At 52.5% G+C, this 23580-nt stretch overlaps 12 protein-coding genes across 12 annotated transcripts; 6 read left to right on the top strand and 6 right to left on the bottom strand.

Annotated features, from left to right (window-relative positions):
• Positions 1-5: 5 nt before the first annotated feature.
• On the top strand, positions 6-1735 carry CCOS01_12354 (dynactin p62 family protein; the record flags this gene model as incomplete). Its single annotated transcript, XM_060460503.1, has 2 exons — positions 6-295; positions 352-1735. The coding sequence occupies 2 exons, from the start codon at positions 6-8 to the stop codon at positions 1733-1735; spliced, it is 1674 nt and encodes a 557-aa protein (XP_060308551.1).
• Positions 1736-2058: 323 nt separating this feature from the next.
• CCOS01_12353 (40S ribosomal protein S7) lies at positions 2059-3137 on the bottom strand (the record flags this gene model as incomplete). Its single annotated transcript, XM_060460502.1, has 3 exons — positions 2059-2425; positions 2487-2569; positions 2979-3137. 3 exons carry the CDS (start codon positions 3135-3137, stop codon positions 2059-2061), a joined length of 609 nt encoding a protein of 202 aa, XP_060308550.1.
• Positions 3138-3971: 834 nt separating this feature from the next.
• On the bottom strand, positions 3972-4989 carry CCOS01_12352 (uncharacterized protein; the record flags this gene model as incomplete). The annotated part of the gene is made up of 2 exons (XM_060460501.1): positions 3972-4591; positions 4650-4989. The coding sequence occupies 2 exons, from the start codon at positions 4987-4989 to the stop codon at positions 3972-3974; spliced, it is 960 nt and encodes a 319-aa protein (XP_060308549.1).
• A 762-nt stretch (positions 4990-5751) lies between these two features.
• CCOS01_12351 (uncharacterized protein) lies at positions 5752-6051 on the bottom strand (the record flags this gene model as incomplete). The annotated part of the gene is made up of 1 exon (XM_060460500.1): positions 5752-6051. A coding segment is annotated over one exon (300 nt), but the record flags the coding sequence as incomplete, so codon positions are not given.
• A 1056-nt stretch (positions 6052-7107) lies between these two features.
• CCOS01_12350 (carbonic anhydrase) lies at positions 7108-8004 on the top strand (the record flags this gene model as incomplete). The annotated part of the gene is made up of 1 exon (XM_060460499.1): positions 7108-8004. One exon carries the CDS (start codon positions 7108-7110, stop codon positions 8002-8004), a length of 897 nt encoding a protein of 298 aa, XP_060308547.1.
• An 847-nt stretch (positions 8005-8851) lies between these two features.
• Positions 8852-10158, bottom strand: CCOS01_12349 (acetyltransferase; the record flags this gene model as incomplete). Its single annotated transcript, XM_060460498.1, has 5 exons — positions 8852-8879; positions 8937-9109; positions 9203-9237; positions 9361-9434; positions 9527-10158. 5 exons carry the CDS (start codon positions 10156-10158, stop codon positions 8852-8854), a joined length of 942 nt encoding a protein of 313 aa, XP_060308546.1.
• A 1126-nt stretch (positions 10159-11284) lies between these two features.
• On the top strand, positions 11285-12223 carry CCOS01_12348 (uncharacterized protein; the record flags this gene model as incomplete). The annotated part of the gene is made up of 3 exons (XM_060460497.1): positions 11285-11729; positions 11802-12007; positions 12074-12223. 3 exons carry the CDS (start codon positions 11285-11287, stop codon positions 12221-12223), a joined length of 801 nt encoding a protein of 266 aa, XP_060308545.1.
• Positions 12224-12539: 316 nt separating this feature from the next.
• On the bottom strand, positions 12540-12823 carry CCOS01_12347 (uncharacterized protein; the record flags this gene model as incomplete). Its single annotated transcript, XM_060460496.1, has 2 exons — positions 12540-12624; positions 12702-12823. 2 exons carry the CDS (start codon positions 12821-12823, stop codon positions 12540-12542), a joined length of 207 nt encoding a protein of 68 aa, XP_060308544.1.
• Positions 12824-13191: 368 nt separating this feature from the next.
• On the top strand, positions 13192-14865 carry CCOS01_12346 (para-nitrobenzyl esterase; the record flags this gene model as incomplete). The annotated part of the gene is made up of 1 exon (XM_060460495.1): positions 13192-14865. The coding sequence occupies one exon, from the start codon at positions 13192-13194 to the stop codon at positions 14863-14865; it is 1674 nt and encodes a 557-aa protein (XP_060308543.1).
• Positions 14866-15350: 485 nt separating this feature from the next.
• CCOS01_12345 (uncharacterized protein) lies at positions 15351-17163 on the top strand (the record flags this gene model as incomplete). The annotated part of the gene is made up of 2 exons (XM_060460494.1): positions 15351-15576; positions 15641-17163. The coding sequence occupies 2 exons, from the start codon at positions 15351-15353 to the stop codon at positions 17161-17163; spliced, it is 1749 nt and encodes a 582-aa protein (XP_060308542.1).
• Positions 17164-18566: 1403 nt separating this feature from the next.
• CCOS01_12344 (uncharacterized protein) lies at positions 18567-20189 on the top strand (the record flags this gene model as incomplete). The annotated part of the gene is made up of 3 exons (XM_060460493.1): positions 18567-19357; positions 19418-19625; positions 19683-20189. 3 exons carry the CDS (start codon positions 18567-18569, stop codon positions 20187-20189), a joined length of 1506 nt encoding a protein of 501 aa, XP_060308541.1.
• A 439-nt stretch (positions 20190-20628) lies between these two features.
• CCOS01_12343 (uncharacterized protein) lies at positions 20629-22072 on the bottom strand (the record flags this gene model as incomplete). The annotated part of the gene is made up of 6 exons (XM_060460492.1): positions 20629-21100; positions 21150-21190; positions 21249-21593; positions 21659-21678; positions 21740-21762; positions 21813-22072. 6 exons carry the CDS (start codon positions 22070-22072, stop codon positions 20629-20631), a joined length of 1161 nt encoding a protein of 386 aa, XP_060308540.1.
• Positions 22073-23580: the final 1508 nt, after the last annotated feature.

Genomic DNA, 23580 nt, shown 5'->3' with positions numbered 1-23580 from the left:
CGAAAATGGCACCTCTAACCCCCTACACCTACATCCGCTGCCCCTGCTCCGAAACTCACCAGTCCAGCGAGGACGGGTCGTCAACGCCGGGAAGCCCAGAGGACGATGAGCGGACATTCGACCCGCGCGCCCCGCGCGCCAACTTCAGTCTTTATCCTTTGGAGCATCTGATGTACTGCGAAGACTGTCACCAAATTCGGTGCCCGCGATGCGTCAATGAGGAGATTGTCACCTACTACTGCCCCAATTGCTTGTTTGAGGTCCCAAGCAGCAACCTCAAAAGCGAAGGCAACAGGTATGCGCAGGGTTTGCTTTGGTTGAGAGTTCCGGCGTTGGCTAACACTATCGCAGGTGCACACGAAGCTGCTTCCAATGTCCCGTCTGCGTTGGTCCCCTCGCTGTTACGGCTCTCGATACTCCGCCCGAGAGCAACCTTCTCACGGCTGATGGAACGGCTCCTCAGGGCGCTTCCTACGTGCTGTCATGTTCATACTGTAACTGGAGCTCAACCGAAATCGGAGTCAAATTCGACCGACCCAATGGCATCCACGGGCAGTTGGCCAAGCTGCAGAATGGAGGCCAGCCCAAGCTGACTCCCAAGGAGCACAAGGAGAGGAAAAAGGAGAGCAATGGGGAATACCACTTGAACCCGGAGGACATGGATGCCGAACTGCAGTTTGCGCAGCTCAAGTCCTTCTACCAGAACCAGATGGCCGGCTCGAACCCCTCAGCGGGTGGGCTATCATCACTAGGTGATCTAGGCCTCAACTCGCCTGGCTCACTCTCACGCATCATGAGTCTATACACTGGGAACAACTTTGGCAATAAACAGGCTCGCGGTAAGGTGCAGATCATGAGGGAGGCCGTCAGTCCTGACGAGGGCTTGAAGACCACCGACCTGGACGAGTCGAAAGAGATTGAGAAACTCAGACATACGCATCCCGACGACACAACGACTCTAGCCCAGAATTGCCTACAGCAAGACCACGTACGCTTCCGTGACCAGCTCCGGCCCATCCCCTATCTCCTCAGAACCAAGCGATCCAAGAGATGCCCGCTGTGCAGACACATCATCAGCAAGCCGGAAGCAAAGATCTCCAACACCCGGTTCCGCATCCGCCTCGTGGCCGGCAGCTACATCCCCACAATCACCATCCGACCGCTGCAGTCGGAGGTCCAGAACCTCCCCTCGACCGCTCGGCCGCCGATACCCCAGGAACTGTGGCTTACGCCACTCAAGCCCGTGCAGTATCTCCTGACCTTCAAGAACCCCATCTTCGAGACGGTCAAGGTGTCGCTGGCCACCCCGTCAAGCACGCCTGGGCGGTTCGCCAGCACCGTGACGGTGCTGTGCCCGCAGTTCGAGATTGATGCCAACACGGACATGTGGGACGATGCCCTCAAGGATGACGGCGATAAGGAGCGCAGGAGAGGGGAAGAGGGCGGGATGCAGCAGGCTGAGGTGGGCAAGATTTACGAGCGCGGCCGCAACTGGGTGAGCATCGTGCTGGAGGTCGTGCCGGCTTCGTTGAGGCTTGAGCAGCAGCCAGGTGGTGATAGTGCTTTGCGGGAGGACGAGGATGTGTTGGAGATACCCATGTTTGTGCGCATTGAGTGGGAGACGGAAGCTCAAGGCGACGTCGGTACTGCGACAAGCAGGGAGAAGGAGGCGAGGGAAAAGAGGGAGCTGGCCTACTGGTGTGTCTTGGGAGTTGGACGCATCAACCAGGACTAGACTAATGTCAAATGAAAAATGATACCCCCAATTCCTTTATATAATAGGCAATGGCTTCAAGCACAATGGACATAATCACGAAGAGACGGGAACAGATAGTTAAGAAGGAGCGGTCAAGTGTTTTGGTATATGCATTTTTTGGGCAGCCTGTAATGGAATCGCCCAAGTTTATATCCCTGTAGACGCCAGACCCTTTTGATCAACCAGTCATTGCCATGCCTTCATTGCAGCAGACTAAATGCCAAACCCATCATTGACCATAATTCCTTTTTTGATTTTTCACCAAACACCCGCCCAATGCGCAAGACACTAGATACGATAATCTAGTACTCGGCGGAGCCAGACTGGGGGAACTCGAAGGTGACACCGCGGCCGGTAAGCTTGCGGTAGACCTCGGAGTAGGTGTCGAGGCGGTAGTCAACACCGCCGCGTTCCTTCTCGTCGAGGATGACCTTGAGGAGCTTGGAGCCGTCCTCCTTGGTGCGGAGGCGCTTGCCGACGATCTCGACGGGGTAGACGAGGTCGGTGAGGATGGCGTCGTGGACGGCGGTGAGAGTGCGGGAGCGGGGGCGCTTCTGGGTCTGGTTGTTGCGGGAGCGGGCGGAGCGCTTGGGGCGGGGCAGGATGCGGCGGGAGGCCAGGATCAGGACGTGGCGGTCGGAGAACTTCTTCTCGAGCTCACGGGTGAGGCTAGGAATGGTCTTAATATTGGACAGAGTAGGTCTGGGAAAAGAGAGAGGGAGAAACTTACCGCTGTTGGACGCGGTGGAAGCCCTGCAGGGAAGGAACGGGGACAAAGATGGCAATAGCCTTCTTGCCGTGGCCGACCTCGATCTATAGGAAGATCACAAGTCAGCATGCGAGCTCCAGGACGATGCCTTGGACCGCTTCCCGTCCTGTTCCTGAGATTATCATTCTTTTCAGCGTTCAAATCTCCGCCGCCACGGTGAAGCTGAAGATACCAGCGATGGGCACCTCCCAAGACTGGAACGCGCGATGCCAATACCAGCAACTTCTTTCCCTTTAGTCCTCTTCAATCCTGATGTGTTTCAATCGAGAAAAAGGCTTCGGGGATTCCATTGCTTCGCACCGCGCTCGTCAATTGGGTGGGGTGTTGCCCATGTTCGTGGCTCTTCGTGCTTAAATTTCCGTGGCGGCTGGGAACAGGATTTTCGATTCCGGAGAATTCGCGGGTTCGGAAGTCTTCAGGGCTTTGGGATTGTCGCTTTCAGGTAGTTCTCACCTCGCGGGCAGAGACGATCTGCAGAGGGCGGAGGGCGACCTTGAGGTCGGCGGTGTTGCTCTCGAGGTCGTACAGAGCCTGGGCAATGTTCTGCTCCAGCTCGGAGGGGTTGGCCCGCGAGGGGCTGTTGGCAGCGATCTTGTTCAGGGCGGCGGACATCTTGACTGTTGTCGTGGGGTGGTTGACGGTCGGGTTAGTCGATGCTGTAACGGACGGGGTCAAGAAGAGAGAAAAAGTTCACAAAGTCGATCGCGGCAGACTACACGGAATTCGAAATGCGCTGTCAGAATTTCCGGTGGGTGGGTCCTCCCGGGTGATTGGGGTTTGTTAACCCTGGGGTGGTCTGTGCCTATCGGCATCTCTCAGTGGTTTTTGGAAGCCTCTGAGTGGACCGTCAAGCCCGCCATCGTATCCACCCTCGAAAGTGCGCCAGTCTTCTTTTGGTTTCGGTGAATCGTTCACCGTAGAAAGGGCTCGGTGAGATCTCCAGCATCGATTTGGGTGATGATTCCCATAGCCCACCTCGGCTTTCTGCATTAGAAATTTTCCATATGAGACGAGTGATTGAATCACCTTGGGAAAGTACTTTGAATCTTTGTTTGTTACTCTCATACATCTTGGCTCTGCGGCGTTGGTGGTGAGCATAGATTGATCCTTTGAGACATAACCGCAAGATGCAACATGAAAGCGTTTAGTAGCGAATGTTCCCCTGTCGCTGGCCTCGAACTCAAATTTTGAAGATGATCCATGATGAACCAGGCTCTCACTTCACTATTATGTCTTTCGAATGCAAGTTTTGCTTTATGGAACATCTTCAATGATTTTCTTGGGTAATTATCTGGTTGTTCTTTTTGGATATGGGTATTATTATGTTGAATTAAGATTTAGTTTGCCGCCCATTCACACCTCAAGCAGAACTAAGTGAATGTGTGTCAAGCTGATAGCCATACAATCTGTGTGTCTGTCATTCTTTCAGTGGTAACAATTATAGTCTCACATCATGGTCTGCGCCCTCTCGTTTCTCTCTTGCCTACTCATCTCGTTACGGAAGACATTACCCTCCGAAGGCGGAGGCGGTCTCGGCGGGGGCGGCATCATTTCAACACCCCGATCAGGCGACGAGAACGCATTGTCTCCAAGCCCAATCTTGACGTCAGCCGTTCTCTGGCCACGGCTCTTGCCGACACCGTAGCCTCCGCCGCGGGAGGAGAACATGCCCTTTCTGCGGCCGTACCACCACACGAACCAGCCGATGCCGACCAGTGAAAGCACGCCAAAGACGATGGGGAGAACGATACCAAACACGTTGGGTCCGCGGCGTCTCTGGTTGCTGTTGTCGTTTTGTGGCCGGTTGACGATGCTGACCTTGGCTCCTGGGTGACGGGCGGTGATGGAGCCGTTGGTCTGCGGGAGGGCGAGGAAGATTTGGACGGTGAGAGATTCGTTGGCGGCCATGTTGTAACCTACCGCTGCCCAGGCGAAGTGGCCTTGGGATGCGGGGAGCATTTGGGAGGTAAAGCCGTGGCCTGAGTCGATGGCGTTTGTGACGCCGTAGTCACCCTGAACTTGAACCATTGTATTGGGCAAGGGGAAGAGACTGGTGTCCCATGTTACTAGATCCCGTTAGTGTTTGTTTGCAAGTCGAATTCACTTTGTGGAGGAGGTGCTTACTCCAATAGGTCTTGCCTCCATCAACCTTAGTGTCAGCCTTGGGAGAGCAAAAGGGCTGGTTGACGCCGCTGGCTCCCGCAGCCTGGTTGCACGAAAGGAAGGACCCGGCGCCGTTGGCATCGGCCGTGGGGAGAGTAGAGCTGCCCGTGAAGGCAGACGTGGTCTTGCCGTCGTTGACGGTCGGGGTGATGGTCTTGGCTGCGCCGTCGGCTTGGACCGTCACCCAAGGTCGAAGGGCATCATTGCTCTGCCGAGGAAGGATGGCGGCGTTGATTGCTTGTGATACAGCCAAGACTGTGGCGGCCAGGCCGAGGCCTCTTGAGAAGTCCAAAGCGACCATGACTTTATTCGTATACCAGAGAAAAGACTCGTTAACCAGAACGAAGGTTGTATTATTATAACGTGCCAACTGGTGGCATCTATGAAGGAAATGAAAATTCACTCGAGGAGCAAGTCAAAGTCAGGGAACGTAAGTGAGGGATTGCCCATGGTTATGTACCAGGAATCAGCACTGGAAATTGGTATGCAAGAATGCGACGACTGCTTATCATGCGTGACTTGCGCTCACGGGACGCCTTGTTTCCTCGTCTTGAAACGGTGATGAGTTTGCCTTCAACCTGAGCGACCTGCAATGCAGCCAGGAAACTTCGTGGCAAGCGGGCTGCGAGTAAGGTGAAGTACTTCATCTTCAATGTTCTGTCACTCTAGGCAGTGAACATCTTTTGGGTTCTCAAGTTCTCAACGTCTCGGTGGTGGTTCTTTGGCTGCCGTACATGCTGCCGTCTTTCATCGTGACAGCAACTACTAACCGCCTAGGATCGAAGGATGTGCCCGTAGCTCTGTGAGGCTCTTGGTGGATGACAAGACGAACAAGTGGTGGCGTCGGCCGAGAAAGGCAACAAGCTTACCGGCGCCGGCACACTGACAATGCAGGGGTTCCCCCCTGGTTCCGGTTTCAAGAGCGAGAAGCAGTCTCTTTTCTCACCGGACTGAGTGATCAGACCGGGTGCGCAGAGTGGCTCTGTTGGCGAGACCCTTGGGCGTGTTGGTTGCGTGCCGTCGTGATGGCCCAAATTCCGGGGACCGTTGGGGCTTGAGCTGCTCAGAGGGATTTGAGTGAGAAAGGGAGGACGGTAACATGAGTCGGCACTGTGCCCATGGAGGTCCTGGCGCTTGCACACCCCGCTGGGTCCCCTTGATGCGCTCGTTCACACGTCCGCGGCGACCCGTTGAGTTTTGAGGAAATGGGGGGTATCATCTGCAAGGTTCGGCACTTTGATGGGATTTCTCTGGCGAAGCGAGTTGATGCTTCAGATGGAACGGGTTGGCGACCGGGCCAAGAGGGGCAACTGCCGGTGCCATTTGGTGCCGGGTCATCGGAATTTGTGGAGACACCCGGGCATTCTTCGGGGGCCGTTGTGCCGGGTTTTCGGGATCATGCCGCACTGATGCGCGGCTAGGCTTGGCCAGCCGGGAAGTAGCCTGCGAGTGTATATTTCTCTGTCTGCCTCAAGCAAACTCGGAAGATGACCCGGTATCTGCACATGCCAACCGCGGCTGAAAGACTCAATGGAGGCCAGCCTAGGTAAGGAGAATTGGCCGCCGTGGCTGGAGTATAGGCCGGATACTATCCCGTCGGGTCTTATAAGCCAAGAGATCGAGAGTGGCAGTTGAAACTTAGCAGTCGAGATGGTTGAAACTTGTGTGGCCATTGCTCTGTAGCCTGGCGGGATCATCGCTGCTCTGCATCCCATCACAAGGTACTCGAGGCTAAGTGGAAGATAATCAATCAGATCTAGCCATCTGAGATCGATCATTCCCGTCCCGTTGCTCCTTGCCTCTGGGTACATGTACAATCAGAAGCTAGATCATCAACCTTTGCTCATCCGTTTCGCCAAGATTGCCATCGCATCTGCCGGCATTAACATTTCTCCCCCGGCTCTTTTCCCTTTTGCACTGTACTCCTATTGAGAAATTGAGTCATCCACCGTGGCTGAGGTCCCCATCCACGATGATCTTGACCCAAGTTGAACAGCAATTAGCCTGCCCGTCACCCCAACAACCCGCCCGGAGCGCCGGACTATCGAGAAGGAGGCCGCACCGTCCACGCACCGTCCGCGACACCGTCCTGAACGCTGAGGTGCGCAGTGACGTCTTTGTGGTTCCTCTGTGGTCTCTGTGGCCCTCTGGTAACTAGCGGCAGCGCGTGCAGCCGCCAACGGTGCGCGATCGCCGGAGCTTCCCAACAAATCTTCCGTGGGAAGAAGGAAAGGTGCGACATTTCCTTCATCTTGGGTTTCCTTGGCTGCCATTGCTCCGATCTGACAACCTCCACGCCCGCCCGCCAGCTCAAAGGTCCGCTTACCTGCAGCAAACACCGAGCTACATCCTCCATTAGGACTCCTCCATTAGCTTCGCACTCTCCTCTCTCGATCTTTCCATAAATAAATCCCCTCTAATGTTTAAAGCAAGCCCATTCCCGCGCTCCCTCCCTTCCCGCCTCTTCTCCTCCCCTGCGCAACCTTCACGTCCTCTTCTCAGATTCACCAACACCACCTTTGGATCTCAGCATCAACACCTAAACAACCACCGTACCTCCAGCTTCTCCCACATCGCCTATCAACGCGCACCGCCATCATCGTCATCGTCTACTCCTCCTTCTATCAGACCCGACCGCAAGATGGCCGAAAGCGACATTGAGAAGTACCTCAAACAGACGCACGACCGCGTCTTCGAGAACAACCGCAAATGGGCCGAGGAGAAGAAGAAGCAGGACCCCAACTTCTTCGTCAGCCTGTCCCAGGGCCAAGCTCCCGAGTACCTCTGGATCGGATGCAGCGATTCGCGCATCCCCGCCGAGCAAATCACCGGCCTCGAGCCCGGTGAAGCCTTCATCCACCGCAACATTGCCAACATGGTCAATAACATTGACCTCAACGTCATGAGCGTCATTAACTATGCCGTCCGCCACCTCAAGGTCAAGCACATCGTCGTCTGTGGCCACTACGGATGCGGAGGTGTTAAGGCCGCCATGACTCCCAAGGACCTCGGTCTGCTCAACCCCTGGCTGCGTAACATCCGCGACGTCTACCGCCTGCACGAGGCTGAGCTCGACGCCATCAAGGAGGAGGATGCTCGCTACGATCGGCTCGTCGAGCTCAACGTTCTCGAGCAGTGCCGCAACGTCATCAAGACGGCTGCTATCCAGCAGTCGTACGCCAAGAACAAGTTCCCCATTGTCCACGGCTGGGTCTTTGGTTTCAACGACGGTCTCCTCAAGGACCTGGAGATTGATCACGAGAAGATGCTGCACGACGTTCAGAAGCTCTACCACCTTCCCGGTGCCGACTTCTAAGTTGCGACCGACCGACCGACCTACCTTGGGAAGCTGTACGCTATCCCAGTGCGGGGTTGAATGGGACGGGAGAGATGGGATGAGGAGGGGTGGACCGGAGCGTTCGCCCACGGGTGACTCACGGATGGAGTCTCGGCTCTCGACGGTTACCGTTTGTGCGCGCGCGCTGCATGGCGCTCATCGCGACATGGGCAAAATTTTCTTGTTGAGGGCGGCATCTTCCACACCCGTTGCAGATCCGGATGGGGTTGGTTGGCAATACTCTTAGGTTCTGACCGAGACATGCCACCCCACCACAACCGTTCATCCGGTTTAGCTTAGTGGGAACCTGGAGCTGTCAACGAGCCGGGGACCCCACTACCGTGCATCTCCGAGGGAGGAAAGATTGGGAGGTTGTGGCGGTAGAGATGGGTTATCAAACAGCTGTCACCGGCGGGATTGTACCGGAGTTGAGGATTCGAGTTTTTTTCAATGGGATGCGGGTGCTCTTGGGGACCGGAGCGGGTTTGGTGAAGAAATGAGGTGCAAAAAGCCAAAAGACTTGATTCTTGGAGCTGGCAGTCTTTTCGGAGTAAAGCGCATCACGGGAAAACGCAAAAAATAATGTTATATTACCCATTACCTTTTCTCTTTACTGACTATTTCGCGAATAATGTCTGCGACATCACTGCGCAACAATGGTCGATACCGTTGGAAACAATCGCAGTTTCTGTCTACCAATCAGGTTGTCTAGGAAAATCTTTGACTACCTTACATCAACGCAATTTATAAGGTGGCTGATATATACATCTACAAGGTGATTGGACTATGAAGCAAACTTCTAGATCGATTTCCTTCACATCTTCGTCTATACCTCGTGAAGATGAATGACATTCCTAGCCGCTTCACCGTTAGATAAACCATGTTACTACGCAGGAAACGGAACGACTCACCACGAAACGTTCCAGGTATGTCTCCCACCGAGACTCTGGCACATCTTTTTGCTCCCCGTGTTATACGGCGCCACGTCGGCGGACGCCCAACCATCGGCGCCGTACTCGCTCGTACCTCTCTTGATCAACTTCGACGCCAGAGCCTTTGCGTAGCCTCTCTGTCGGTAAGGTGGCTGAGCGGGGTCTTGTGTTAGACTGAAAGATCATGAATGAAGAGTATTCAAGTATTCTCTTCGTGTTGGGTTTGGGTATTTTGCACAACTTACCTCGCAGTGGAGACTTGATAACGATGCATCGGTGCCTAAGCAGGAGTCAGAGAGTTATGATGCTGCCGAGGAGCGGTGGGTGATGTATGTAAACAGATCGTGGCGGGAGCGATGAATGTAAGACGCCTTGCGTATCTAGAACGGATCGAAAAACTCACCGAGGAATGACCATGCGATAGGCGTTCCATCCTCTAGTTTGAGAAACAAACTGGGCCACGACATCAACGTCTTTCTATCTAGTTGTCAGCCATTGTGTCCATCTCTGACAAGTTCCAAAACAACTTGACAAAAAACAAAGACACAGGGAGGCCGACAAGAACTCACACTTGACGCGGAATATCCGTCCTGGAAATCACAATCTCACAGTCCCTCTCCGTTGCCGGGCCCCATGTAGCTCCCTCGGGCAACGTCACACAATCCTCGAAATCCGGAATCTCATCGACGCGGAACAGCCATTTCTCATACTCGTAGTCCTGGCGAGGTGTCACGCGCACGCCGGCTCGGAGCATGGCGTCCCGCGTGGGTGTGGCGAGGGTTCCGGCGAGGCATGCACCGGGAAGCGTTCTATTGTCTGGTTGTTGTTTGCTCACTTGTGTTACAGCATCGAGGACTGCTGCGATTTGGGATTCGGCTGTTTTCTTGTCCGCGTCCGCGAGAATTTTGTTGGGGGCGTTTTCGACTGTTGAGTACATGAAGAGTTGGGTTTCTTTGGTGCTGCCGAAGTCGAGGTATGCTGCGCAGAAGTTCCGTGGCTCTTGACCTGATGCATCGGCATCTTGTTGCGAGGCACTAGAAGGGAGTGGTGCGTCTGAAGCTAGGATGATGCGGGCTGTTGGGCGCATGCCGTCTTTGAAGCGGGTGAATTGGAGGCGGCGGAGGAGGACGAGGGAGTTTGGGAGGTGGGATTCCAGGAGAGGGATGAGACCCTCCGGGACGGAGGTGTGTACCGTTGCCATTATGACTGATGAGTCTCAATACTCGTCTACGTGGTGTAAAGTAGAGCGTGGTTTTCGAGGGTTTGCTTTCTTAGACTTGTATGTGATGATATTATGAGCTGCAGCAATGATGTGAGAGATATGTGAGGTGCTAAAATCGGTGGATCAAATATCCGCTATTAGTAGCTGCAGTGCATTAAATTTCAGCGCTGCAGCTCTATGATAGCTCGCGATTGAGGGTGACTCATATTCGCGACTCAACTCACGACATCGCCCGTAATATGAAACCGAAGGAGGAAAACTCATCATCCGTACGAATGCCTTCCTGTCAACGCGACCTCACCAGAATTATTATCAAGTTCGGCTGAGATCTTGTGGAGCCACTGGCTGATTCAAATCGAATGAGTTCATGAGAGATGCCGCCGAGAATACTCAAAGGAGGTCATGCAGATTTCAACAGCGGTGTCGCAAATGGGAAGTGTTAAGTTAACTGCAATATGTCTTCGGGCTCATGAGCTGTGGATAAGTAATGTGAAATGAAGAGGTGAACTTCATTACCCTTTGAAGTACCTGGGCAAGTGCAATTACTAGGGAACCGAATCTCGCATTCACCCTTCGGTCACAGCCTCCAGAAATACGAGAAAACTGAAGTAAGCCACACTCAGTGTGGGTAATGTGATCTTCAGAACCGGCGATCGGGTCTTTGCTGGTTGCGTGGACTGGTGAAGGTTCGGGTCTTTTTCAAAAATGGTCGCCTTCAACTCACTCTCTTTACCCTAAGAACAAGCTTGCAAGCATTACTCATGACCCCCCTCTCGTCGTGGTACAGCCGTAAGTCCACTTGCTGCGCAGTGAAGATAAAAGGTACAATGTAGTTGTCATGATGAAACTCAATTTGCGTAGGCAAGATATCAAGAATTGCTCGAGGTGATATGCCAAAACACCATGTAGACGGGATCAAACATAATCGCCGAATCCAGTCATTGGCTCAGTGAGGGACCAGTCCATTTGTGCCTCGAATGATATGCCCCACAAAGGGACCGCTCAGTGAAAATCTCATCTGCAAGGCTCTCCAACTCCTCATCGTCTGCTTATCACATCGGCCTAATATCTTCAGCAAAAGCAGAATAAGCAAGAATCGAAAAAAATGACTAGCTACGATCGCGACGTCGTCGTCAACTGCCTCAAGCGGCACTACGAGCTGCTGGTGCGCATGGGCTACATGGACGTTTCAGCCATCGAACTCCCTCCCGCCGCCGGCTGGAGCGACACGGAGCTCCGCGTGGATGCTCTCCGGGCCATGGGCCGCTCCGAGACCGTCATTGATCTCCTGCGGCACATCCCCTTCGTCCACGAGAACGAAGAGTCGGACCCCGTCGAGATTTATACCGAGACGTTCCCGCTGCGGTATCTGCGCGACGGGCGGTGGTTCGGCGGCGCCAATGGGATTCACGGCGACGGCGCTGAAGTGTTTGCCAACACGGCGCTCTTGGACCTTGGCTTTGCGCCGTTTGATGGGCCCGTGCCGGCGGACATGGTCTCGTTGACGCATGCGGACGAGGGAATTTGGTGGTTGATCGATACGAATCAAGGTCAGCTGGACTATACGCAGAGCTGTTTTGGTTCAAAAGTGCTCTGTGAAGCTGACGCATAGGCCATCACAGGATGCATCTACCCTTACGGGACCGAGTTCGACAAACGCGAGGAGGACGTTCCCGCAGATCAGCAGTGGCTTGTTGTGGACCCGGTTCCCATCCAGGCTTACTTTGACAAGATCTATGCCCAGGTCGGCAACTTGGATGTTGTGCCAGCGCCCCGCTCTGGGAAGTGGGAGGCGAGAGTTGTCGAAGGGTATACCGAGGAAGGCCAGGTGAGTTCATCAGCAACAGGAAACGTAGACTCGTGACTGACCAAGACATTTCCTTGTGTTGTACAGGAGATCAAGCGACTGTACGTCGAACACGGATGGCCCAATGCTTTTCGTAGAGAAGAGTTTGTCCAGGCCGTTGAGAGAACTCGGGCGGCGTTTATCGAAGCTGGGCTGGGACAAGATGATGATGACGAGGATGATGAGATGACGGGCTAGATAGACCAGACTTTTGGACATGGCTTTAGTCAAAAGACACGAAATAACGAATTGGCCAATGATAGAGAGAGACCTAGTGATGGCTTTTAGCGCACGGCCATGCTGGTGGGTTTTCGTTCCTGAACCCAAGTTCGATCACAGCGATAGCTGAACTCAAGAGTGTGCCTGATTTCCTCAACCCAAGAGAACAGTGATAACAGATATCGGATCGCGGAAGATGGGATCGGGTGACGGAAGTTTCTGGCATCAAGACTATGTTATCATGTCCTGTCTCCTATCCTCTCTCAACAACACAGCCATCGTCGACCCCACAAATTCAAGCCGGAGCTCCCCATCTGTGTCGTTGACCAGCATCCTGGACGAGGTTGGGCCCATCAATCAAGGATAACATTGCGGGGCCCCTAGGTGAATATTTCGTTAGCTGATTTAGTCATTCACGCGTCTTATCACATTAAATCACTTTCAACTGGCTGCTTACACTGAATTCACTGATATCACTGAGAAACCCCAGGGTCCCCGGACCCCAGATGTGAAGGCCGACGATATCGGAGCGACCCCGACTTTGTTTTCCCCTCGTTGAATGACATCGATCCGCGCCATTCTAGCGTGCTCATTGCCCCAGTCGCTCGGGACTTCTCCGCTCTGAGGGCTCTGCGGGTGCCTGAGTCAAGGGTTCTAGCTCTGTTAAACCTCGCATCTTCACTGATCAATGCTTCGAATGGGTTAACGCCGTCTCCGTCGAGCGGCGAGAGGTTGCTTTCTGAGCGGGTCGCTGGGAAATTGTCTACTCGATAGCAAAGAGAGGAGGAGGGGCAAGGCACCGACGAGGGGATTCGAAAATGCGTTTAAAGCTCTGCGATGGCCGGCCCTGCCTCTTAGCAGTGGTGTGCTCTCTTGCTACCATCTTTCCTTGCGGTCAAGCAGCAGCAGCCCCATTCGGAGACGAGGGATCGAGCACGTCGTTAAATATGAAGTTCTCAACGTCCTTCAACACGCTCTTTGCGGCGTCGCAAGTCGCCATCTCGCCCGCCACCGCGTACAACCCAGTTGAACTAAAGGGCTACGGCAAGTTCACCGGCACCGTCGTCAACTCGACCTATAGCGGACGCGCTCTCCCCGCCCCCGTAGACGCCTGGCTCGGCATCGACTACTCAACACAGCCGGTCGGCGGGGGCCGCTTTAACCCCGTAACTTGGCCCGCGTCCTTCAACGGCACCAAGGCGGCGACAAAGTACGGCAAGACCTGCATCCAGGACCCAACCTCGACCGATGTCAGCACACAAGATGAGGCCTGCCTCAACTTCAACGTCTACCGTACGCGCGGCATCCCGCTCGACCAGAAGACGCCCGTTCTGGTCTGGATCCATGGCGGCGCGTTCTACGCGGGTAGCTACAAGAGCTTCGATGGCGCTGCGTTCGCCGCATCTTCAAAGGAGCCAATCACGGTCGTCAACTTCCACTACCGCATCAACTCGTTGGGTTTCCTGCCGTCTGCTCTCTTCGACGAAGAGGGCCTGCTGAACCTCGGCATGCGCGACCAGCACTTCTTCCTCCAGTTCGTGCAGAAGCACATCGCCGCGTTCGGCGGCGACCCGGAGGCCGTCACCATCGGTGGGCGCTCTGCTGGCGGTCACTCCGTCGGTATCCTCTACTTCCATAACTACAACGAGGATGAGGGCAAACCACTCTTCGCCAGAGCAATCCACCAGTCCGGTGCCGTTACCGCCCGTGCGTTTCCCAATGCTACATACCCTCTCTACGTCAAGCAGTATGAGGAGTACATGAACTACCTCTCCTGCCCGCTCGATGCCGACAATGCCGCGACCTTGGCCTGCCTCCGTGCCGCGGATATCGACGCGATCCGAAACATCAGCACCAAGCTTTATAACGACTACGACCCGGCTCTGACTTGGCCCTTCCAGCCCACGCAGGGTGGACCGTTGCTGGAGAAGTTTGGCTCGCAGTCAGGCTACGACGGCACATTCTTCAAGGTGCCTGTCATCACCTCCAACGTGAACGACGAGGCCAAGTACTACATGGCCGGCGACAAGGAGACTAACCAGGAGTTCCTCGACTACCTCCACAATATCTCCCCCGCCCTCAACAGCACCGACCTCCAGCTCCTCGAGGACCTCTACCCGGACCCCGCCACACACCCAGATTCACCCTTTGCCAACTCCCCCAACAGCACGCAGTACAATCGCCTTTCGGCTGCATGGAGCGATTATGCATACATCTGCGCTGGACAGGAGACGGCGTACCGCGCTTCGATTGCGGGCGTGCCGACGTGGAAGTTGCACTTCAACACCAACAACTCGTGGCCTGCGTGGAGGGGTATCCCGCATACCGCCGACACCAAGTACACTTGGGACGAGCCGGTGGTACAGTACCCCGAGGTCAGCCACATTTACCACGGATATCTGTCCAGCTTCGTTCTGTCCGGCGACCCCAACACTTTTAGGTACCCTGGCAGCCCCGAGTGGCCTCAGTATAAGCCAACTGGTTATGGACTTGAATCGGAGCCTGCGTTGCAGCTTATCGTCCAGCCTAATAATGGAACTAAGGTTGAGAAGGATGATATTCGCAGGGAGGCGTGTCTTTACTGGAGAGACCCCGAGAGAGCTCCCCGCCTGAATAAATAAATGCAAGAGAAAGACATTTAGAATAATATACATAAGTTACCATACCATACGGCTCACGCATCTGGAAATACTGAGCGTACTACTTAGAGACTGAATATTTGTTCTGTTGGCACAGACCTGTCTTCGGAGAGCATGTAATGGGGTGAAAGCTCTCATGAATCACGCACTCTACCGTACGCTACATGCAGACGTTTCTACAGGCAGGCTCATCTTTACTGCCGTTTATTGGCTATCGACAATTACCTACCACCCAGCGATTGGAGCAGATCTGCCACGTTGCTGCGCATTTGTGGCTGTGCGGCAGCCACCAACAAGACCCAAGGGCACATTGGTGCCTTTCATCGAGAAATCAGGCTGCAGTTTCTTTAATATATGAAGACTCGTAATCGCTCATCGTTGGACTATAGATCGACTTATATGCTACGCCGTAGACACGAATGCCATACGAAGGGCCTAGAGTCTAAGAATATAACAACAAGGTCGACATGTCAGCTGCGCTCTGTGACGATCGGGCTAGTGCCTCTCACCAGGGCAGCTTCCAGGCGCAGAGCTCAGCGCTCCCGCTTCGTCCGCGGAATACTTTAGGAGAGACCGATAAAGAGGAGTTGGACAAATCGAGCAGTCTCATGAAGAGCGAAGAAGATTGGACAAAGACTTCAGATCTGGCAGAGCGCCAAAGAATACAAAACCGAATAGCTCAAAGGAACTACAGTAAGTAGATAAGAGGAATTGATTGGTCTCTGGAAGAAGAAGCCATGCATTGACAAACATTTAGGAAAGAAGCTGAAGAGAAGGCTTGAGGATCTGGAAAGGAGAGCATGTGATGAGGGACGACCTACTCCGGCAGAGACACCTTCATCCAGCAAGTATGAGAACGAGTTCTTGTCACGCTTTAGTCTATTCTCAGACGTAGCATACATGTACCCATCTCCTTCCGAAACACCCAAATCTTGCAACATCCCCTTACTGCGACATGCCGATCAGGAGCTTTCCTTTTCACCGATCGCCGATGAAAGTGAAGACAAGAGCTCATCGCCTTCTGAAACCTCAGAAGTAACGCCTATCTATGCTTTGCCGTCAGACCATCGGTTTCGGTCGATCGAAAAGCTGGTAGTAGAAGACTGTCTTAGCAGCTTCTTCGAATGGAAAACCTGTCCCCAGAAATCGAACAAGCGAGCAGCAAACCCTCCGGCAACCCAAACTCAGCAGTCAAGCAAGAGATCTAGGAAATACGAGAAGTCGAACGACGAGAACGATAATGAGGGTAATGGAGGAAATGAGGCGGGTGAAGATTCTAACGCAAATATTGTGAGCGGCTCGACAATGAATCCGTCCAACAAGAGCAGAAGCATCATTCTTGCTTGCCCCTTCTACAAGGAGGATCCTTTGAAGCATCTTCAGTGCCTCAGAATCGAACTCAAAAGGATCAAAGACGTCAAACAGCACCTCAATCGAAAACATCGCCAACCGTCGTATTACTGTCCAACATGCTGGATAACCTTCGACAAGCCAACGGACCGAGACATCCACATTTCACAACGCGGTTGCTTTCTACAAGATCAGGTCAACTATGAGGGGATATCTGAAGATCAAAGTCGACAGCTCACTCGGAAGGTAGACAGACGATTATCTGAGGAACAGCAATGGTTCAGTGTGTGGGATATTGTGTTCCCTGATGTTCCACGTCCAGAGTCAGCATACTTGGGAAACCAGATCGAGGAGTCTATGGTCATGATCCACGACTTCTGGGATGCGAACGGAAAGGCTCTGGTCTCCGATGCTCTGTGGGAGCGAGGGCTCATACCAGAGCCAAACGTTTCAGACGATGAAGGGGAGCTTGAGAGCTTCCTGGCCGAGACATTGGAATCTGTTGTGGAAGAGCTGCTGGCGTCTTGCCGGGTGCAGATCGCGGCGAGTCTATCTCGGTCGAACCGTGATCGTTACGAGGCGTCATCAGCTCCAGAGAGAACCCCAACTTCAGAATCAGGTGCCAAAACTCAAAGCTATGACACGAGTGAGCAGGATCAACAAACAGCCGATCTTGCCCATGTAGGCGAAAGTGCCTTGGCATATGGAATGCCTGTGGCACAAGAGTCTGTTGATGAAAACAACTTTCTCACTGGCCTTGAGATGGTTGGGCCATTAGCAGGCCATGACACTCAATCCTTCCTCGAGGGGTCACAATTCAGCATGTCGCGCAGCTGGTCGACGAGGGAAGAGAGCATTGCAGAGTTTGATGACCAGAGTTGGGAACTATTAGCCGATGTGACCGACTTCTTACAAGCTGAGAGACCATAGGGGTAAAGTCTTGCTACATTATTTTACTTTGATTGCTTCCTAAGAGAGAATTTACGAGTTAAATGGGCATGCACACAACACACCTAGGTGCAACCTACATGCACTTTGGACAAACGGGGAAGGCCGCTGCTCCTAATTCAGCCTATGTCCTCGGTATCTCAAATGACGAATTCAGTTTGAAACCTGACCAAGTGACTACGTCACTGAAGTACTATGTCTGCTACGAAGATAAAGCCATCATGTTAGCCGTGAGACAGTAAGAACCTGGAGACACTATATTCTTTTCCTTGGCCATGGAGAATTAGCTGCCCCTCCCCTTTTCCCCCGAAGCTCTTGTTACAAGAATCTCAGTTTTAGCAGAGAATCTGACGCTGCGCTTCTGCTAAGCCACCCCTACTCGAAATATTTCCTGTTCCGAGGTCTAGATAAGGAGAGATTATATAAGGCCGATTGTAATTTAATGTTTCGATGTATTTACTTGCTTTATACTTACCAATCAAACAGATGTACGGCATGGATTCTTGTGTGAACTGAGGTGAACTTTCTTTTGTCATTGACTAAACCATTTGCTTCGTCCATTTTACCTGGAAATCTAACAGGTTGTTTTCTGAGATGTTCCAGCTGGAAGAGAGCGCGCAACGCACGATCGTCCGATATCGAGTAAGCAATGGTCTGCTTTATGAACTCCACCTGGCCAACTGCTAGCCTCTCCGATACATCCTGAGAGTCAATCTTGTCTATAAACAGGTAAGCTGTGTGATGAAAATCTGTGTATCATATTCTTAATCACTCAAAATGGCATTATCCATTGGACCCTTGTAATAGGTGCAGCATGGCTGTCTGAAATAGTTCCGTATTCCTCGTATCTTCAACTAATGAAATGAGGGAAGACAGACCGTTGTGTTTTGTACCCACATCATGTCAGAGTTCACGTAGGATTCAACCTACGCTTACGTTAGATCTTCGACTTGGCGCAGCGGTTGAGCGAAGATCGCTTGTTGTGTCTCGTCAGCTTAAAGACGAGCCTTTGACAGGGGTTCATTGAAGGAAGCTATGCAGGACCTTTTGCCAAGATCCTCCAAATGTTCGAAGTAACCTGGATCATCTCAATCAATTGTCTGATCCCGACACGATGCGGAAGGTCGAAAATTGCCTCGTCCGAAGTCGCAATGTTTGATCTTTACAGTGGGCAATTTGCGGCAAAGAATACATATACTTCAATGATCCTGCTGCCTACGTAGGTCTGCTTTTTGTTGAACCCTCTCGTCTTTCTCGAGAACACCGAATTTCCTTTACCAAGCGCTTCCTCTTCTCGTGATACTTCTTACCATGGCTAAGTTGCATCACTCATCGCCCACCCCAATTTTCCAGAGCCATCACGGCGCACCCGAGGTATGAAGAAAATGCGAAACATGGCGGGATATCTTAAGAGCAGCGCGCTAAATTCGTATTCATTTTGCCGGCAGGGTAGTGTGAATGGAAGACCTACCGCGTTGATACTGGACATTGGCGGAGTTTTCTGCAACTTCTCCGCCGTCCCAGACGCTCCAGTTCCAGGAAAGGTGTTCAAGCGCGTCCTTGAATCATCCGAATGGCACAGCTTGGAGGCAGGTAAGGCGACACAATCAGAGGTGTTCGGGGCCTTGACGAAGAGGTTCGCCCTTGCGGAGGGTGCCTTACAACAAACCATCCAGCTGGCATCGTCAACCTTGACACTCAACGAAGACTTTGTTGCAGCCGTCAGAAATCTCAAAGAGAACTCCGACGGCCAACTTCGCGTGATTGCTGCAACCAATATGTCTACCGAAAGCTATAACATAGTTCACTCCAAGATTGGAGGCTGGGACATCTTTGATGATGTCTACACGTCAGCCAGCCTGGGTGTACGAAAGCCGGAGCAAGGTTTCTTTGATCGAGCTCTCAAAGATGCAGGCTTGAATGCGAAATCAACTGTGTTTGTTGACGACCGACCGGAGAATGTCATCTGCGCCCAATGTCGCGGGATGCAAGGAGTCTTATTTGACAATACGGACAGAGTGATCCAGAAGCTGAACAGCCTTTTTGGTGATCCCATTGAGCGTGGCAAATCTTGGCTTCGAGCTCACGCAAAGGACATGTGGTGTATATCCAACACTGGCATTGAGATTCGGGAGCAGTTCCAGCAGCTTCTTTTATTGCATTGGACGAACGACTGGTACGGAGTCACCCCGGACAATAAGTTCGCCTGAAATACTAACTACTTTACGTTTCTTAGGGGACTTGTCGATATCGCCCAACACAATCCTCCTTCAGGCCAATGGAACTGCTTTTCTTACGGGCCTCCAGTGCTGACAACGGAAGTCTTTCCCGAGGACCTCGACACTACCTCTATCGCTCTTCTCACGCTTGATGTTGATTTCGATGTCAAGCAGAAGGCCATGGATAATATTCTCCAATTTTTGAATCCAGATGGATTAGCATATGTAGGTTGCTCCCCTTGGCTGTACTTTTGAAACCAACTAACAGTTGATTCTGTGCAGTGTTACTTCGACCCAGGCCGGCCGAGGCTTGATCCTTTTATCTCAGCCAACGTACTGCGAGTTTTCTACGCAAGTGGACGAGGCAATCAACTCCAGCCCGCGCTACACTTCATGGAGGATATGCTCCGCACAGGCGCTTTCGAGCATGGAACTCGCTACTACCACCTGCCGGACTTCCTACTCTACTATCTCAGTGAACTATGTTCCAAGAATCCTGATGCCAGTGAGCTTGACAGTTTGCGCGATCTACTCTGTCAGCGGTTGAAAGAACGCATGGGATCTACAAACGATGCGTCAAGTGTCGGGCTTCGTCTGCTTGCATCGAACAACATGCGCCTGATTAACACAACGGATAGAAGGGTCCTACTGGACTTGCAGAGAAGTGATGGCAGCTGGATGGGATACTTATACCGGTATGGGTTCTCTGGGATCCTAATTGGAAGCGAAGGGGCCATTACTGCTTTGGCAGTGAAAGCCTTGCAGGGTGCCCATCGCGACTCGCAATGATGTGAGGAGAATTTTCACCAGCGCGAAACGTATTTCCAGCGTCTCCTATAATTCGACTTTTTATCTACCAACTGAAGTAAGTTTTCGCGTATGTAAAAGAAAGCCAGATGATGTAGATGATGGAGGTTCCTGCTAGGAGCAAGGGGGGCACACGTCTTCTGGATTTCTGTTTAGGGGGCCAGCGATGGAGAAGTCCCAGTCATTTGAGCGGTCATGAACGAAAAACGAAGTATACATAAACATTCCACGTACCAATTTGTGAAGAGTACTCGTTAAGAAGCCTTGAGTTTTCTACATAAATTAATTTTGTTCATGACGATAAATCGCTTTCACAGTTGTGTGACAATACTCCTACTCCGCTTAATGCTTTTATCCGCGTGACTGCCGCCTTTTCGATTCCTTGGACTCCCTGGGTATCATATTATTCCGGTCTCTTCAATTAAACATACCACGCAACATCCTGGTCTTGCTCCCTCACAGTACTACTAGAATCCTGGCGACTAGTCCTTGACTGTGGCGTCATACCCAGCCCAGGTATCCCATTCGGTTCAGTTATGTGACGAGAGAGCGAACGAGGGTGCGGCGTAGTCTCTGGCTCTGCCGCCCTCCCTGAGAATGTGTTGGCCGGCATACCGAGCTCGAGTTCTGGCCCTACGGTGTTTCTTTTGGGTTGTACATTCTCCGAGCTCAACATCCACCTCCCAGCTACGTAGGGCATCGAGAATCTTCTGGACCTCGACTTCGATAATGAGTTCTTGTTCGCATCTGGCGCTCCTTCGTTGCTGTCTCTCCTTGTTTCGGCGTGTGGGCGCATGGGGTTTGAGGCCTTGACGACCTTTGCTATCAGATCTGCCATGCCCATTTCGATATGTAGTTTGAGTAAATAGGCTAGCGGGTGGAACTGGGCATAGCTGTGACAGTTAGCGATGTCACGAGCCCACAAGAGTCAGCATCACATACATCAAAGTATTCGGCAGGGACATAAGTCCAATGAGGATGACCTAGAGTGTGAATGGTAAGCCACCAGGTCAAGTGCAGACGGAAAGCGATCGAACCTACATCAAGTGACATTGAGACTGCAATCATGGCCAGGTTGAATCGGAATAGCGCCGTGTACTTAGTCAAGCCGCTAGCAATTAGCCGCGACTTGACCAGATAGATGAAGGTAAGGTTCAGTCCAGCATCCACAAGAAGAAAGATGCCCTTTTCTATCCTGTCCCAGATCTCGTTGATGTGAATGTAAGTCTCGTTGATCTGAAGACGAGCTGGAATCCAGATACAGAAGACGCTGATGTTGACCGCCAAGAGGATGCCAAAGACTCCCCACTTCAATCGTGTGGCTTGTGCAGGTATCGGCATCAAAATTGCGATTCGGTTGACGATGATTTGCATGAGACATTGTACCTGATGAAGCACTGATCAGCTAATGTCCAATATAAATCATGAAAAAAAACCTGCTGGAAATTTACCTGGATCGTCCACAATACGACTTCAACCGATTGGCGTTAGTGTTTTAAAAAGTATGCGAATTGAAGCCCTACGATACTTACGTAGGAAAAAGAAGTATTCAAAGCTACTCGAAATTAGATACTGGGATTACTCAGAAGAGGGAGAGAAGCCTACCTTGGATCAATGATGGATGTCAGATAGCACCAGGATATGATGCCGATGACTATACTGGCGATCCATTCCGCCCAGATCAACCATATGTAGATGTTGACCCTGTGTGTCCTGTTCCAACTGGCTCTACTTTGTCGATAACCCTTGACTCCGCTCCATAGGCCGACTCCAAGCGTGAACCCCCAAAACATGCTCGCTATGTTCTGTTCATCGTTTGTTGGTGTCGAGCCGACATACCACGGGGGTATAAGTGTTCCCGCCATCGTAATGCTATGTGTCGTTTTTCATCGGACGTCGACGGTCACGGTGGATTCTCTGGTGTTGCTGTTCCACCTTCATCCCCGGCGGTAGGGGTGTGATCGAGAGGTGGAGGAGAAAATTGACAAGCTTTTTGGCAAAATGTTGGGGCAGGGCAGCCAATATGAGGAAAGTGACCCATTGACCGCTGCTCTCGTCGGAACTTCACCAACCGCACTAGTCGCGATGGCGGGCAAGTAGGAAGCTAATGCATGCAACGGTGAGTGGCAGCACGGGGGAAGGATTGTTTTGAAGGTTGGGTGGAGGGCAGCGCAACACAAGTGCTTGGGATAGCCAACATGTCCTAACCCCGACTCGGGAACGTCAGACGCTGGGGCCAAAATTCTTGACCTTTGGACCCTGCAGGCGTCAACTTGTCCGACCCTTTACTTCTCCATCCGTTGGACCCGGTTTGCCAGACCAGAGTTCGTCGTAGAGTCGCCTGTTTGCGCAGGGGGTCGGCATTTGAAAGCTCACTGCAGCAGAGATGCTCCCTCTGGCCGGGCAGCCGGTTGCCGGCTCCCACTCTGGGGGTTTGCCACGCCGTCGCGAGTTCGAGGGTGATAGCGATGATCTCCGGGCAGTTACACCAGGGGCCCCTGGGCCACACATGGAGACTGCCATAGAGAACAAGGCACGGTCTTTAAATTGGTAATGGCGCGGAGGCAAAGGCCGTGGACTGTCTGACGGTGCGATGATCGGACTAGAAGCCGGGGCGACCGGCCTCAAGCTAGTCCTCGATTCCTACGCAGCCGCGGCTACTAGTATGCAACTAGTAGCGGCATATACCGTAGCCGCGAGTGATTCCAATCATAGCTTCGCCTAAGCCTTGGGAGCGGTGTGCTTCCGTTCTGTGCTCTTCCTTCTCACCTCTAACATGACCGGCCCGAAAACACAGACATTTGGATTCAACTCTTTTCAGGTAATGGAACCCCTCACTCACCCACACAAAATAGACTTTTAGTCCGCAGGAACGTGCGTCACTCCAATCGAGATCAGCACGAGGGTGCAGAAGTTTCGGTGCTACATGCGAGTCAGGGTTTTGCATTGTCGTCATTAGTGGTAGGCAGTGGGGCCTAAAAAAGAGTTCGTTCCAAATCGTCCGTCCGGCACCACTGCGTTTCTCAGCGGGAAAGAGACCGAGACCGCGATTCAACGGCTGGTGGGGGATCATCCGGCCAAGCTTCATTGTTTGTTTCGCGTTGTCTTATTTGTTTGATGGTCTGGTCTCTCGAGAATAGACTCTAGAAAATTACTCCTGACAGAATCAGGTCACTGGGTGAATAAGGATCTTCATGACTCAAATCGACTCTTGAGCAGCTGTGATGACCTCAGAACGTCATATTCTGCGGAGAGTTGGAGACATCTCCACGTGTAGATCTACAGTAGATAAACAACTGTTCTTAGCTTTTGAGGAAAGATAGGCGTCTGGATGGAGTGCCTGATCACGTTCCGAGCATCGGCCTGTGTTGAA

This window comes from Colletotrichum costaricense (genome assembly GCF_030867565.1).
Source record: "Colletotrichum costaricense strain IMI 309622 chromosome Unknown Scaffold_15.1, whole genome shotgun sequence".
Taxonomy (NCBI): Eukaryota; Fungi; Ascomycota; class Sordariomycetes; order Glomerellales; family Glomerellaceae; genus Colletotrichum; species Colletotrichum costaricense.
This window is presented reverse-complemented; position numbering and strand designations above follow the sequence as displayed.